At 49.4% G+C, this 16940-nt stretch overlaps 1 protein-coding gene across 13 annotated transcripts in view; it reads right to left on the reverse strand.

The window, feature by feature from the left end:
- LOC123765697 (forkhead box protein P1) overlaps nt 1-16940 on the reverse strand; it is a 634146-nt gene that overhangs the window by 107863 nt on the left and 509343 nt on the right. For all 13 annotated transcript variants that reach the window (XM_069337175.1, XM_069337173.1, XM_069337176.1 and 10 more), the window contains one exon: nt 3644-3916. In XM_069337175.1, the coding sequence (XP_069193276.1) occupies nt 3644-3916 (273 nt within the window). The remainder of the gene's footprint in view (nt 1-3643; nt 3917-16940) is intronic.

The raw sequence follows: 16940 nt of genomic DNA on the forward strand, positions 1-16940 counted from the left end.
GCTAGAATGAAAACCCACATTTCCCAATACACATCTGTACCTGTGTAAGAAGCACCTTTATCTCCATACACATCTGTACCTGTGAAAGAAGTACCTTTATCTCTATACACATCTGTACCCTAAGCTGTGTACGAATGAAAACTGCGTTTTTTGCTAATAAATAAATGAATAACAGGCATAAAGGATGGCAGCAGTGGATGGTACACGTTCATGAGAACAACAAATCCAACTGTAAACACCAGTCAGGTGAAACAAACGCGTCCTGGAGGCTAGAGAAAATATTTTGCTGAGTTAGAGTACACAAGCATCTTGTGTCTGGAGGCTAAGCGTTCAGAAACACCAACCCACTCACGAGAGAGAGAGAGAGAGAGAGAGAGAGAGAGAGAGAGAGAGAGAGAGAGAGAGAGAGAGAGAGAGAGAGAGAGAGAGAGAGAGAGAGAGAGAGAGAGAGACTGAGTGAGAGAGAGAGAGAGAGAGAGAGAGAGAGAGAGAGAGAGAGAGAGAGAGAGAGAGAGAGAGAGAGAGAGAGAGAGAGAGAGAGAGAGAGAGAGAGAGAGAGAGGGAGGGGGGGGGGGGCACACAAACCAGCAGAAGAATAATAAAGAAAATAGGAACAGAAACGATAAAAAAACAGAGAGATGATAGAGCAAGAGCAAAACTGATTAAACAGAGACGTGGCAGTGGACAAATAAACAGAGACGAGGCAACAGAAGCGTCAACAGACCTAGAGCGTTCTCCAGAACCACCAAGGCTGTACATTCCCCCCCCCCCGAGGTGTGTGTGTGTGTGGGTGGGGGCGGGCAGGCGGGCGGGCGGGAGAACCAACAATGGAAAACTTTCCCAGGACAATTGAATTATTCTCGTCACAGCGACACCAACAACAAGAATCACGTCGAACGATCCCGCGGACTCTTTTTTAACAGTTGCGAGGGAACCAACACAGAGACATCACTGAACTCAAGATCAAGACCCCTCGGAAGGGGCGTTTGGAGCTCGGCGAGGCATACTTGCTCTGTGGAATCTCTTATGACGGGAACGAATCTACGAGACAATCTTTGAAGCCGTGAGGGGGAATTGAGTTCGCGCTCTGGATATGGGGGTTGTGGGGGTCGCGCCAGGCAAGATTCGCGGTCCAGAACACAGTTGAACTCGCGGACAAACAGATCCCTGAGTAAGTCTCAAACACTTGCTTGATACGTGCTTGATGGGGTTCTGGGCTCCAGAACGGGGCGCCGAGCTCCAAACGCCCCTTCCGAGGGGTCTTGATCTTGAGTTCAGTGATGTCTCTGTGTTGGTTCCCTCGCAACTTCTACTCCCTCAGGCCCGGCCCGAGGCCAGGCTTGACTTATGAGAGTTTGGTCCAACAGGTTGTTGCTTGGAGCGGCCCGCAGGCCCACACACACACACACACACACTCACTTCGCTGGAAGACAGAAGAGTTAGGGGGGACATGATCACCACATTCAAGATTCTGAAGGGAATTGATAGGGTAGATAAAGACAGTCTATTTAACACAAGGGGAACACGCACAAGGGGACACAGGTGGAAACTGAGTGCCCAAATGAGCCACAGAGATATTAGAAAGAACTTTCTTAGTGTCAGAGTGGTTGACAAATGGAATGCATTAGGGGGTGATGTGGTGGAGGCTGACTCCATACACAGTTTCAAGTGTAGATATGATAGAGCCCGATAGGCTCAGGAACATGTACACCTGTTGATTGACGGTTGAGAGGCGGGACCAAAGAGCCAGAGCTCAACCCCCGCAAACACAACTAGGTGAGTACAACTAGGTGAGTACACACACTGTGCAGTAACCGCCCAAACAAGCAAAATCACACAAATACCAAACATCTTATTACCTCTCTCTCACGTCTCCTGCTCACCTCCCAAGATGTAAACAACTATAGTAAACAAGTATCACACAAAAAAAGCCTCCTCACCAAGCAGGGGAAAAAAACGCCATATTTCCGTTTTCAAACACCCCCGTATTCGAACACCTTGGAGCAGGCGTGCCAGCTCCCCACTGACGAACGTCAAGGTGGAGGCACCGAACTCCATCTTAATGCGTTTAGTAACCGGCGCAGGTGTGAAGGTGTCCACTACCCCCTGGTGGACCCTGCTAATAGCATTACCTGCCTGGACCCCGCCGAGAGGCTTACGTCTGTCTCGCGCGTCGCGGCAATAATAAGAGTGGAAATGAGACAGTGTTTGTGACTCTCTACCCGCGCCCCACGCAGAAAACACGAATTAACAACTCTACGAAAAAACGGAAAACACAGATTAAGACGCTGATGAAAAATCCGGCATCTTAGAGGGGAGGATGGGAAGGGGAGGGGACGGTTGGGAACCGCCATAGGGGGATAAGGGAGAGGAGGAAGGAGAGGGGAAGGGTGAGAAGGGAGAGAGAGACGAGCGGAGACTGCGGCAGGAAGGTAGCTGGAGCCTAGGGTGAAAGAGAAAGGCTGAAAGGGCAAAGATGAATAGAAAGAAAACCAAAAAAAGATGAAAATCAAGAAGCAAGACAGTGATGACGAGGGGAAAGGAGGGAGGACGGAACGTGGGTGCAAAGGGGAACAAGGGTAAAAAGAAGGAGACGGGCGAAGCACAAGCAAGAGTTCCAATGAACACAAACGAGTATTAAGAAGATATCAAGAAAGAGAGAGAGAGAGAGAGAGAGAGAGAGAGAGAGAGAGAGAGAGAGAGAGAGAGAGAGAGAGAGAGAGAGAGAGAGAGAGAGAGAGAGAGAGAGAGAGAGATGGGGGGGGAGGTCATGGGACCCCCTCACCGGAAAGAAAGGGGGGGACAACACTCCATCGCGTCGTGCAAATTCATCACTGGGAATCATCAGAGAAAGGAAGAGCCATAGAGAAAGAGAGAGCCATGCGAGACAACACACCACACACACACACACACCAGCAGCAGGTGGACGGCACCTCACCACCACACATGAACGACTGGTAAGGACACAAGAGGCACGAAAGGAATGAATTGAGGAGGTCGAGGCTCATATAAGGTGCTGAGGTAATTATGTTGCGGAAGAAAAATACGCAGGAACAGAAGGAGGAGGGGGCGGGCGGGCTGGGGGAAAAGGTGGGGAAGGGCAGGGGAGTTGAGGGTGGGGGAGAGGGGAAGAAGATGGGGATGTAAGAACGACGATACGGACGCTCAAGAATATTGTGCGTCAACACTGACGTTTGCTGCGTTACATGATGACGTATTTGGCCACGTTCAGTTGACGGCGTCTATACTGCTGACTGCCATATAGTCGTAATGGCTTGGTGCTTTCTCTTGATATTACCCTTCCCTTCCTGTTGCTGACGGAGCGTGACACACACCTGTTGGAGGAGCGTGACACACCTACTAGCGGAGCATGACACACCTGCTGGAGGAGCGTGACACACCTACTAGCGGAGCATGACACACCTACTAGCGGAGCATGACACACCTGCTGGAGGAGCGTGACACACCTGCTAGCGGAGCGTGACACACCTACTAGCGGAGCATGACACACCTGCTGGAGGAGCGTGACACACCTACTAGCGGAGCGTGACACACCTGTTGGAGGAGCGTGACACACCTACTATCGGAGCGTTACACACCTGTTGGAGGAGCGTGACACACCTACTAGCGGAGCGTGACTGACCTGCTGGTGGAGCATGACACTCTGGTGGTGCATCAGGGACTGTATCTGGGCGGGGTTGATAAGCTGCTGGTGCAAGAGATGCGACATCTGTTGCAACGCCGGAGCCATGATGAGGTTGTGGAGCCCCTGGCCGGAGGTGGGGGGGCCGATGGGGGTGGTGGGGGCGTGCAGGTGGGGGGAGAGGCGGCTGGCGGGGGTGTCGCGACCCTCCAAACCCCGGCCAACTCCGAGGTCAGGACTGACCACCCCTTCGCTAACTTTCCTCGTGGGACCCTGCAAGAAGAGAACATTGTGACGTTAGTGCTTGTTGGAGTGGGTTGGTTGAGGGGTTGGTTGAGGGGTTGGTTGAGGCGTTGGTTGAGGGGTTGGTTGAGGGGTTGGTTGAGGGGTTGGTTGAGGGGTTGGTTGAGGCGTTGGTTGAGGGGTTGGTTGAGGGGTTGGTTAAGGGGTTGGTTGAGGGGTTGGTTGAGGAGTTGGTTGAGGGGTTGGTTGAGGGGTTGGTTGAGGGGATGGTTGAGGGGTTGGTTGAGGCGTTGGTTGAGGGGTTGGTTGAGGGGTTGGTTGAGGGGTTGGTTGAGGGGTTGGTTGAGGGGTTGGTTGAGGCGTTGGTTGAGGGGTTGGTTGAGGGGTTGGTTGAGGGGATGGTTGAGGGGTTGGTTGAGGGGTTGGTTGAGGGGTTGGTTGAGGGGTTGGTTGAGGGGATGGTTGAGGGGTTGGTTGAGGGGATGGTTGAGGCGTTGGTTGAGGCGTTGGTTGAGGGGTTGGTTGAGGGGTTGGTTGAGGGGATGGTTGAGGGGTTGGTTGAGGGGTTGGTTGAGGGGTTGGTTGAGGCGTTGGTTGAGGGGTTGGTTGAGGGGTTGGTTGAGGCGTTGGTTGAGGGGTTGGTTGAGGGGTTGGTTGAGGGGATGGTTGAGGGGTTGGTTGAGGGGTTGGTTGAGGCGTTGGTTGAGGGGTTGGTTGAGGGGTTGGTTGAGGGGTTGGTTGAGGCGTTGGTTGAGGCGTTGGTTGAGGGGTTGGTTGAGGGGTTGGTTGAGGGGTTGGTTGAGGGGTTGGTTGAGGCGTTGGTTGAGGCGTTGGTTGAGGGGTTGGTTGAGAGGGGGGGAGAATGGGGTGGTGAGGTTTATAGTTGCGGAATGATGTGATCTGAGAAGGAATAGCAGGGTAAATACAAGCCTTATTTTGAAGCTGAATTATCTCACCAGAACCCAGACCACCAGGAGCACAATGCAACTGGGGTACATGGTACCTTAACCGCTAGACCATCAGTGACCGTACAAAAGACGATGGTAGCCGAGGCTAATTCCCCATCACCCCGACGGCACTTTGATGGTAATCTTGGACATAGTTATTTCATCAAATCACCTCATTTTGTGGGGGCCACGTGAGCAACACAAATGTGAACAAGCTTGAATGGTCCCCAAGCATATATGCGACTGAAAACTCCACACCACCCCAGAAGTGACTCGAACCTAGACCACCAGGAGCACATATCTTCAATATGGCCACCCTGTCCTTAGGGAGCTTGAACCCTCCTGGTGATCACTTTAAAACCACTATGTAATGAGTGCCATTATCTTCTCCCTATCCATGGTTATGTTAAGGTTAGGTTAACTTAAAACAGTAACATTCTTAAACGCGTGAAATTCTAAAACTATTTGAGTATTCCCTAGAATTTCACATTAAGGAAACGCTAAGCCTTAGGGCATAGCAAAGAAAAAAAAAGAGTTCACCATAGACGTTTTATATTTTTAAACAATGCTTTATAATGTAATACAGTTATAAATTGAGAGTATTTTCTGTTTAGGTCAAAGAGTCACTTTAGACAAAGAGTCATGTTTGCAAGCAGACTATTACTGGAACCGAAATATGCTTTCAGACCATACCTATATCTGAAAGCATATTTCAGATATAGATATGCTTTAAGAATATCTATATCAGACCATATAGATATTCAGTTATATCTGAAAGATATAGCTTTCAGATATATCTAGGCAGTTATCTAGATATATCCAATATCTAGATAACTACCCAGGTGGCCTGGGGCCAGATTCACGAAGCAGTTACGCAAGTACTTACGAACGTGTACATCTCTCCTCAATTTATGACGGCTTTGGTTACATTTATTATACACTTTACAAGCATGAAAACTTGCCATTCAACTGTTGCTATTGTTATAAACAGCCTCCTGATGCTTCGGAGCTCATTAACTGTTTAATAATTGTCAACAAAGCCGCCAAAGATTGAGAAAAGACGTTCATGTTCGTAAGTATTTGCGTAACTTCTTCGTGAATCGGCTGCATGATTAACGTTCCTCTTGCGAGTCATAATTTTATAACGAAATGGATGACTACATTGCCGTGACAAACATCGTAAATTAGTACAAATCTATTTTAATCACCACATTACGTGTCGAGAACTTCACATGTTCATCAACAGTTCCAAAAATACAAGTTAGGCAAAGATTCACACTAAAAACTAACATTTCAACCAAATTAATCAAACAAGAAATTGCAAACTAAATACATATTTAACTTCAATATAAAAAAGACAAGACATTGACAACTATTCAAGCACAAAACGAATACAAAATGGGTACTCGACTCACATACCCATTTCAGACTCACATACCCATTTCAGCCTCACATACCCATTTCAGGTCAACCAGAGAACAGGCACTGACAAGGAAGGCAGGAACTATCAGGGGGGGGGGGAAAGCGCAAAGTCATTACGGCTATATAGCACTGGGAAGGTGGTCAGGATAAGGATTTGGGATGGGACGGAGGGAAAGGAATGGCGCCCAACCACTTGTGCAACCCGTCCTCGACTCAAGTCCATTACATCCAGCGGTCGACCCCACAGACGCATTCATAAATTTTAACATGCTGTTCATTCAAAACGGGAATTTTCTCAAGTATAAATTAATATTATAATATATTAGCATATTGTGTATATATAGGCATAGGTTAGGTTAGGTCAGGTGTTTAGGTTCTGTTGGCGATTATTTGTATTTGTAGTACGTGGGTGAAGCATTTATAGCGTTGTGATTCGAACAAAATTCGTCAGTGAAGCACTTGTTCCGGATATGTTCGAACGTCAGCAGTTGTGAGTCGTGTGTAAACCGCTTTTCATTCATAAACAGGGGGTTTGGCGGGTGCATGGAATCACTTTTGGATCTTTGTTTGGAGGACGGGCTGACTTGTGGACGGTCGGGGGGATTGAACGCCGACCTGCATGAAGCGAGACTGTCGCTCTACCGTCCAGCCCAAGTGGATGAACCAACGGTCTTAACGTATATACACTGAGAAGTATGGTATATCTCTCGTTGTATATACCCCCCACCACCAAATATTTATAGAAATCAACGAACAATTATTCGAAATCATAACTACAAACTATAATAATTCTTGGGATTTACACAGAGAAAAAGAAAATATATAAAACATTAACCTTCATTAAACACTTAAACAAAAAGAACCTCAATATTACAAAAACTTAAAATACATCTAATTTGATATTCAACAGTCGACGAGGAGAAGAAAAAGGTAAAATTATCACACGAAAAATAAATTTCTGGGGAACAAAACAAAAACAAAAAACACTAAAAGAAAATGGGAGACAAGCGGGAACTAAGAAGAGCTCTGATAACACGTAAACACAACAGTTGCACCACCGAGACATTATACTGTTGCTTAACACAATTGTTGTTCCTTTTAGATTCATCCACTCAGAACAAAAGTTCCAAGTAGCACGGGCTATGGTGAGCCCGTGACTTACCTGGCTACAGGAGCGGGGGGGGGGGGGGCTGTAACTTCTTTTTCTTTTGTTTAACACAGGGCCGCAGCGCCTTGTTATACAATCTCCCAATACCCCCTCAAGTCAAACTCCTACGCGTATCCCAAATGTTTTAAAATTAAACTCACGAAGAGCGAGGTCCATTTTACAAGTGATCCCTGATTTCTGAAAATGTTGATTTTGACAATGGCACGACTGCCCCCCCCCAAAAAAAAAAAAGACACCCCCCCCTTTTATGCTCTAATATCCTGATTTTAGGGTTCTTGATTTAAGGCTCAAACTACCATAACTACCAATTCATTCAGCACTAGAGGGGGTAGGTACAATAATATTATATATATATATATATATATATATATATATTTAATGTATTATTTATTTCTATAATGAATTATTTGCTTTATTACGCTCAAGAAGGTCATGTTAAGTCAGACTAATTTTTATCTTATCAAGATGAAGAAGAATACTATCGATTCTACTATTTATTTTTCCTTTCTTGGCCTAAAACAATTTCCTAGCTATCGAACGGTTCACAGTACAATTGTAAAGTTCTTTTTCGAATTCCATCAAAGAATTTAGATCAGATTGTGTCAAATTGCCTGGGCAGTTCGTCAAGAGGAGTCCGGTGTTGAAGTTTGGGCTCAAGACGGTCGGTGTTGCCATCTTGGCTTCTCCTTACTAAACTCGCCATATTGGTACTGGACCCGGTGTTTGTTCCCCCTGGTGAGGAGCACTCAGCCAAGAGAGAAGCGAGGAGTGTGTGTGCACCATTCTTCTAGCTCTCTAGGCCATAGTTTTAAATGATTGAGACGCTAGATGGCAACAAACTGTCTGGTCAGCAATTGGTTAGGTGCCATTAGTGGCGCTTGTCAAGACCACGCCAAGTGGTCAATTACGGCGCGCCAGGTGGCAGCCAATAACGAGCTTCGTTGCAGTTACGAAGGATTCCAAGCGGTATCAGTTATGTACGCTGATTTGCTGAGGCAATCACGTCGATCCCAGGTGATACCCAATAACGAGATGCCTTGCACTCTCCTGTGTAGTAGGATACCTCTTCCGAGCTCTGATTGGCGGCGTCAGCGTCTTCTTCGGCGACTTCACCAATAAAGAAACGAGTGAATGAGCTTAGATCAAGTACCTGACCAGTTGGGGCTCCCAGTGGCTGTCAAGCTCCTGTCATTCTCTCTTGCCTCATACATGGAGACTTTTGTTTTCCTTCTGCACGTTTGAATGATAATATTTCAGTATCAAATATCATGTGGAGCGTTGAACTGTTGAACACAGCGCTCTCTCACGGTGTAAGTGCCTCGCTGGGGGACTCTGCCGGAGGGCGAGACTCTACTTGACTCTGCGAGACAAGTAGAGACAGTTCTCGTGTTCATCATTCGCAAACATCCAATTACGTGATCTTTACGACAACAGGACATCCACCTCTACCTCCGCGCGCCCTGCAGAGGTCATCTTCTAATGCATTTCCAGATAAATGTTGATCATATTTAACCGTGATCGCAAACACTTGATTCTTTATTCGGCAGCTTCCATGAGTGTCCGGATGCGGGGGAACTGCCGCTAGTCGACGTTATACAGGGAGAGAGAGAGAGAGAGTAGCTGGTGCTCAAACCTTCACTACAATATAAGATGAGAGAGGAATTTCGCCTCTCTGGTATGCCCATATGTGTATAAGAGATGTGTGATGTTCAACGCAATAATGTTAACGTCGCTGCGTTAAGCAGGTATATACCAGCACCACCACCATGGTAACCAGGTTTATGTTTACACACACACACACACACACACACACACACACACACACACACACACACACACGGGGCCTCGTAGCCTGGTGGATAGCGCGCAGGACTCGTAATTCTGTGGCGCGGGTTCGATTCCCGCACGAGGCAGAAACAAATGGGCAATGTTTCTTTCACCCTAAGTGCCCCTGTTACCTAGCAGTAAATAGGTACCTGGGAGTTAGTCAGCTGTCACGGGCTGCTTCCTGGGGTGTGTGTGTGTGGTGTGGGAAAAAAAAAAAGAAAAAAAAAAAAAGTAGTTAGTAAACAGTTGATTGACAGTTGAGAGGCGGGCCGAAAGAGCAAAGCTCAACCCCCGCAAAACACAACTAGTAAACACACACACACACACACACACACACACACACACATGTGGTACTGTCATACTGAGTACTAGCAAGTGTTGAGGTGGTACCAAGATATGTATGTGTGTGTGTGTGTGTGTGTGTGTGTGTGTGTGTGTGTGTGTGTGTGTGTGTGTGTGTGTGTGTGTGTGTGTGTGTGTAATTACCTAAGTGTAATTACCTAAGTGTAGTTACAGGATGAGAGCTACGCTCGTGGTGTCCCGTCTTCCCAGCACTCTTTGTCATATAACGCTTTGAAACTACTGACGGTCTTGGCCTCCACCACCTTCTCACTTAACTTGTTCCAACCGTCTACCACTCTATTTGCGAAGGTGAATTTTCTTATATTTCTTCGGCATCTGTGTTTAGCTAGTTTAAATCTATGGCCTCTTGTTCTTGAAGTTCCAGGTCTCAGGAAGTCTTCCCTGTCGATTTTATCAATTCCTGTTACTATTTTGTACGTAGTGATCATATCACCTCTTTTTCTTCTGTCTTCTAGTTTTGGCATATTTAATGCTTCTAACCTCTCCTCGTAGCTCTTGCCCTTCAGTTCTGGGAGCCACTTAGTAGCCTGTCTTTGCACCTTTTCCAGTTTGTTGATGTGCTTCTTAAGATATGGGCACCACACAACAGCTGCATATTCTAGCTTTGGCCTAACAAAAGTCATGAACAATTTCTTTAGTATATCGCCATCCATGTATTTAAATGCAATTCTGAAGTTAGAAAGCATTGCATAGGCTCCTTGCACAATATTCTTAATGTGGTCCTCAGGTGATAGTTTTCTATCTAGAACCACTCCTAGATCTCTTTCTTTATCAGAATTCTTTAAAGATTTCTCACATAATATATAGGTTGTGTGGGGTCTATGTTCTCCTATTCCACATTCCATAACATGACATTTATTAACATTAAATTCCATTTGCCAAGTGGTGCTCCATATACTTATTTTGTCCAGGTCTTCTTGAAGGGCATGACAATCATCTAAATTTCTTATCCTTCCTATTATCTTAGCATCATCAGCAAACATGTTCATATAATTCTGTATACCAACTGGTAGATCATTTATGTACACAATAAACATCACTGGTGCAAGAACTGAACCCTGTGGTACTCCACTTGTGACATTTCTCCATTCCGATACATTGCCTCTGATTACTGCCCTCATTTTTCTATCAGTCAGAAAATTTTTCATCCATGATAGAAGCTTACCTGTCACCCCTCCAATATTTTCCAGTTTCCAGAACAACCTCTTATGTGGAACTCTGTCGAAAGCCTTTTTTAGGTCCAGATAGATGCAGTCAACCCAGTGTGTGTGTGTGTGTGTGTGTGTGTGTGTGTGTGTGTGTGTGTGTGTGTGTGTGTGTGTGTGTGTGTGTGTGTGTGTGTGTGTGCGTGCGTGCGTGTGTGTGTTTTAACCTTCTGGGTGACAGGCTCTGTTTTAGCATACATCAGCGCTGTAAACAGTGCCGCTGGAAATTTACAATGGAGCAGTTTTTCCATTGATTTTGGCGTTGATCCAGAGCGGGAGGAGTTAGCATTTTGTCACCCACTCCTTAAAGATGCAACCCTGCGGCTCCAGTCTGCCCCCCTGGAATGGCCCGGGAATGATGCTGGAATGGGAATGGTCTTATAGTAGGCGAGGTACCCCCCCTGACGGGCCGGCGGGAGTCGAATTGAGGCCGTGTTAGACTCCTTCAGCAGCAGTCCTCAAGTGGTCTCTGACAGGCAGCTTCCCTTTGCTGGGTGAAGGTAAGGTAAGTGGGAGGGGGACGGGGGTCAGGGTAGAGACAGTGGGAAAGTAGCCACTGGAGGATGCTAGTGGGTGATATCCTCCTGCTGGAGTCCACTGGAGGATGCTAGTGGGTGATATCCTCCTGCTGGAGGCCACTGGAGGATGCTAGTGGGTGATATCCTCCTGCTGGAGGCCACTGGAGGATGCTAGTGGGTGATATCCTCCTGCTGGAGGCCACTGGAGGATGCTAGTGGGTGATATCCTCCTGCTGGAGGCCACTGGAGAATGCTAGTGGGTGATATCCTCCTGTTGAACGCCATTAGAGGATGCTAACCTCCTGTTGAACGCCGCTGGAGGATGCTAGTGGGTGATATCCTCCTGTTGAACGCCGCTGGAGGATGCTAGTGGGTGATATCCTCCTGTTGAACGCCGCTGGAGGATGCTAGTGGGTGATATCCTCCTGTTGAACGCCACTGAAGGATGCTAGTGGGTGATATCCTCCTGCTGAAGCAGGCCGGGTACAGAGAGAAGGAAACAGGACCCCCCACTATACTGAACCAAGAAGGGGGGAGAAAATAACTTACTAACGTAACCTCTCTTGGTTTCCACCAGTCAAATTCATCTGAAGAATACAGTATTCTTTACGCGCGCCATCTATTAGCGCAAGGGAGGGAACCTCTAGGAAATGATTACCCTTGAAAATATTGAACGCTAAATTTTGCCTTCGCTTGTAGAAAAGTTATAATTGTCGGGGGAAATTACGATTAGCAATTCAAAATGGGGGCAGTAATGGAGATGATAGAAGTTAAGAGGATATGCTGCTACAGGGAGGAGCGTCGTTATCTTTGGATACACCCCCCCCCCTCCTCGCTACATAACTGGTTATCTAAAGATGTATCCTTGTTACATAACTGGTTATCTAAAGATATATCCTCGTTACATAACTGGTTATCTAAAGATATATCCTTGTTACATAACTGGTTATCTAAAGATATATCCTCGTTACATAACTGGTTATCTAAAGATATATCCTCGTTATATAACTGGTTATCTAAAGATATATCCTCGCTACATAACTGGTTATCTAAAGATATATCCTCGCTACGTAACTGGTTATCTAAAGATATATCCTCGCTACATAACTGGTTAACTAAAGATATATCCTCGGCCACCATTACCCCTCGGCCACCATTACCCCTCGGCCCACCATTACCCCTCGGCCCACCATTACCCCTCGGCCACCATTACCCCTCGGCCACCATTACCCCTCGGCCCACCATTACCCCTCGGCCACCATTACCCCTCGGCCCACCATTACCCCTCGGCCAGGAACAACAACAACATCGCCTCGCGCCAAAAACCCGCTGAAATAACACTAGACGAGAGAGTGTTGACCGAGCGGGTGCCAGGCCAACCTCACAATATACAAAAATCACAATTAACGTTAATGAAGACAAAACAAGCCACTTTGCCCTGGCTGACGGCGTCTCACACAACACCATCCCGGCCAGCCAACCACGGCAAGACCTCAGAAGAAAGGTCAAAGAAAGCCAGAAGAATACGATTGATATTGAAAACGAAGGTAGGGATGGCATTAGGAAACCCGACTTCAGAAGCTGGAATACCACAAGTGGAACCTCCTACACTACCCAACACCCTAATTACTCTCTGAATATTGGACAAGCCTAGTTGACTCCCGGAACGCCAGTGCACGAATGATAACGCTTAAATCACACGTGCATAAGGGTGAAAGCATCATACTTCACCATCGTGTACCGCTATTGGCCAGCCCGCGCGCACCCTGCCATGACAAACCACAGGGACGATATTCCCGCGTCGCTGCTAATGAAAATCGACGCGGTGATGACAAGTCAACCAGGACTCTTTCCTCTCATCCAGGACTCCAGCAGCGTGTTATACGTGTCAGCGATGGTGTTGATACTTCTCGTGTTGGCTCGCCGCCCCGCACACCTGCACGGGGGCAAGGCCGCTGGAGACCCGCACAAATTACTCGTTTAGAATTCATTTAAGTCATCTTATATTTGTGGGTTTATCACAAAAAACATGAGAGAGAGAGAGAGAGAGAGAGAGAGAGAGAGAGAGAGAGAGAGAGAGAGAGAGAGAGAGAGAGAGAGAGAGAGAGAGAGAGAGAGAGAGAGAGAGAGAGACAAAGACAGACAGAGACAGACAGAGATGGAGAAAAAGACATGAAGAGAAAGACAGATTCGGAGATGCCTTCGTGTGGTTTAAGCGGGCGAGCACAGCGTGCAAATATTTTTAATTTGTATTAACACATTTAAGTACATCTGCAAGTGTGGAGCTGCCCTAGACTATATGAAGGGGGGAGTACAGTGTGTCACATGGCTAGCTACGTGGTGCTAAAAATCCCCATCACATAGGATGATTACAGTCATACAGAGGCATGTGATAAGTTGTCCGCACCGGTTGCCAATGAACACGAATATAAACCTACGGAAACTCGCCGCCGCATTTCATTTATGTGCCGCCTGCAGCAGCAAAATCGCCCCACGCCAGGCCGGGGTTAATTGGGGGGGGGGGGGGGGGCCTCATTACCTGGTTGATGGGGTTCTGGGAGTTCTTCTACTCCCCCAAGCCCGGCCCGAGGCCAGGCTCGACCTGTGAGAGTTTGGTCCACTAGGCTGTTGCTTGGAGCGGCCCACAGGCCCACATACCCACCACAGCCCGGTTGGTCCAGCACTCCTTGGAGGAATAAATCTAGTTTTCTCTTGAAAATTGACGCCCGACTGCACCCCACCTACCCCATACAGCCCATTGTGGGGACGGTGGCTGAGGAGTGGGTTGGTGTTACTAGTTCAGTCTCCTAGTGCCCAGGCGCAGTCTCCTAGTGCCCTGGCGCAGTCTCCTAGTGTCCCGGCGCAGTCTCCTAGTTTCTAGGGGTCTCCTAGTGCCCCCTAGACCCCCCTCACTAGGGGTCTCCTAGTGCCCAGGCGCAGTCTCCTAGTGCCCAGGTGCAGTTTCCTAGTGCCCAGGCGCAGTCTCCTAGTGCCCAGGCGCAGTCTCCTAGTGCCCAGGTGCAGTCTTCTAGTGCCCAGGCGCAGTCTCCTAGTTCCCAGACGCAGTCTCCTAGTGCCCTGGCGCAGTCTCCTAGTGCCCTGACGCAGTCTTCTAGTGTCCAGGTGCAGTCTCCTAGTGCCCAGGCACAGTATCCTAGTGCCCTGGCGCAGTCTTCTAGTGCGCAGGCGCAGTCTCCTAGTGCGCAGGCGCAGTCTCCTAGTGCCCAGGCACAGTCTCCTAGTGCCTAGGCGCAGTCTCCTAGTACCCAGGCGCAGTCTCCTAGTGCCCTGGCGCAGTCTCCTAGTGCCCTGGCGCAGTCTCCTAGTGCCCTGGCGCAGTCTCCTAGTGCCCAGGCGCAGTCTCCTAGTGCCCTGGCGCAGTCTCCTAGTGCCCAGGCGCAGTCTCCTAGTACCCTGGCGCAGTCTCCTAGTGCCCAGGCGCAGTCTCCTAGTGCCCAGGCAGTCTCCTAGTGCCCAGGCGCAGTCTCCTAGTGCCCTGGCGCAGTCTCCTAGTGCCCTGACGCAGCCTCCTAGTGCCCTGGCGCAGTCTCCTAGTGCCCAGGCGCAGTCTCCTAGTACCCTGGCGCAGTCTCCTAGTGCCCAGGCGCAGTCTCCTAGTGCCCAGGCGCAGTCTCCTAGTGCCCAGGCGCAGTCTCCTAGTGCCCAGGCGCAGTCTCCAAGTGCCCAGGGGCAGTCTCCTAGTGCTCAGTGCAGTCTCCTAGTGCCCAGGCGCAGTCTCCTAGTGCCCAGGCGCAGTCTCCTAGTGCCCTGGCGCAGTCTCCTAGTGTCCCGGCGCAGTCTCCTAGTTTCTAGGGGTCTCCTAGTGCCCCCTAGACCCCCCTCACTAGGGGTCTCCTAGTGCCCCCTAGACCCCCCTCACTAGGGGTCTCCTAGTGCCCAGGCGCAGTCTTCTAGTGCCCAGGTGCAGTCTCCTAGTGCCCAGGCGCAGTCTCCTAGTGCCCAGGTGCAGTCTCCTAGTGCCCAGGCGCAGTCTCCTAGTTCCCAGACGCAGTCTCCTAGTGCCCTTGCGCAGTCTCCTAGTGCCCTGGCGCAGTCTTCTAGTGTCCAGGTGCAGTCTCCTAGTGCCCAGGCACAGTCTCCTAGTGCCCTGGCGCAGTCTCCTAGTGCGCAGGCGCAGTCTCCTAGTGCGCAGGCGCGGTCTCCTAGTGCCCAGGCACAGTCTCCTAGTGCCCAGGCACAGTCTCCTAGTGCCCAGGCGCAGTCTCCTAGTGCCCAGGCGCAGTCTCCTAGTGCCCAGGCGCAGTCTCCTAGTGCCCTGACGCAGTCTCCTAGTACCCTGGCGCAGTCTCCTAGTGCCCTGACGCAGTCTCCTAGTACCCAGGCGCAGTCTCCAAGTGCCCAGGGGCAGTCTCCTAGTGCCCAGTGCAGTCTCCTAGTGCCCAGGCGCAGTCTCCTAGTGCCCTGGCGCAGTCTTCTAGTGTCCAGGTGCAGTCTCCTAGTGCCCAGGCACAGTATCCTAGTGCCCTGGTGCAGTCTCCTAGTGCGCAGGCGCAGTCTCCTAGTGCGCAGGCGCAGTCTCCTAGTACCCAGGCGCAGTCTCCTAGTGCCCAGGCACAGTCTCCTAGTGCCCAGGCGCAGTCTCCTAGTGCCCAGGCGCAGTCTCCTAGTGCCCTGGCGCAGTCTCCTAGTGCCCTGGCGCAGCCTCCTAGTGCCTTGGCGCCGTCTCCTAGTGCCCAGGCGCAGTCTCCTAGTGCCCAGGTGAAGTCTCCTAGTGCCCTGGCGCAGTCTCCTAGTGCCCAGGCGCAGTCTCCTTGTGCCCAGACGCAGTCTCCTAGTGCCCAGGCACAGTCCTCTAGTGCCCAGGTGCAGTCTCCTTGTACCCTGGCGCAGTCTCCTATTGCCCAGGCGCAGTCTCCTAGTGCCCAGACGCAGTCTCCTAGTGCCCAGGCACAGTCCTCTAGTGCCCAGGTGCAGTCTCCTAGTGCCCTGGCGCAGTCTCCTAGTGCCCAGGCGCAGTCTCCTAGTGCCCAGGCAACACCGAGAACTCTGTCAGTGCTTCAGAGGGATTATTATTCTATACAAGAGAAGCACTGAAACATTATATTCTGTTTCACGCGGGTTTTCACCTCTTCCAGACACTCTACCTAATAGTTTTCCTGCTTCCCTCTTTGGCTTATTTTTCTTTCGCAAACTTTCAGGAGAGAAAATGAAGGGAGAGAAGAGTAGATGTAATAGAGAAAAGTGGAGGAAAAATAAACCAAAGATGCCCGCTGGGTAATGTTATCGTGAGAGGTTATCTTGAGATGATTTCGGGGGGCTTAGCGTCCCCGCGGCCCGGTCCTCGACCAGGCCTCCTTTTTTTTTATTACACAACCCCCTCCCCCAGCAAGCAGCCCGTAGCAGCTGTCAAACTCCAAAGTACCTATTTACTGCTAGGTGAACAGAGGCATCAGGGTGAAAGTTCCCCCCCCCCCCAAGTCTCTGGGGAAGTAGGACACAGGACCCATAAGGTCCCTGAGCTCACTATTATAAATCCTTGACAATGGCTTTATTTATTATCAACCCAAATAAAGAGCTGAAACAGCTGTTTGAATGCCACTTCGAACCCCCGTACAGAAAGTGAGGGAGTGCCAACGTGACGTT

This window comes from Procambarus clarkii, chromosome 37 (assembly GCF_040958095.1).
Source record: "Procambarus clarkii isolate CNS0578487 chromosome 37, FALCON_Pclarkii_2.0, whole genome shotgun sequence".
In the NCBI taxonomy this organism is placed as follows: Eukaryota; Metazoa; Arthropoda; class Malacostraca; order Decapoda; family Cambaridae; genus Procambarus; species Procambarus clarkii.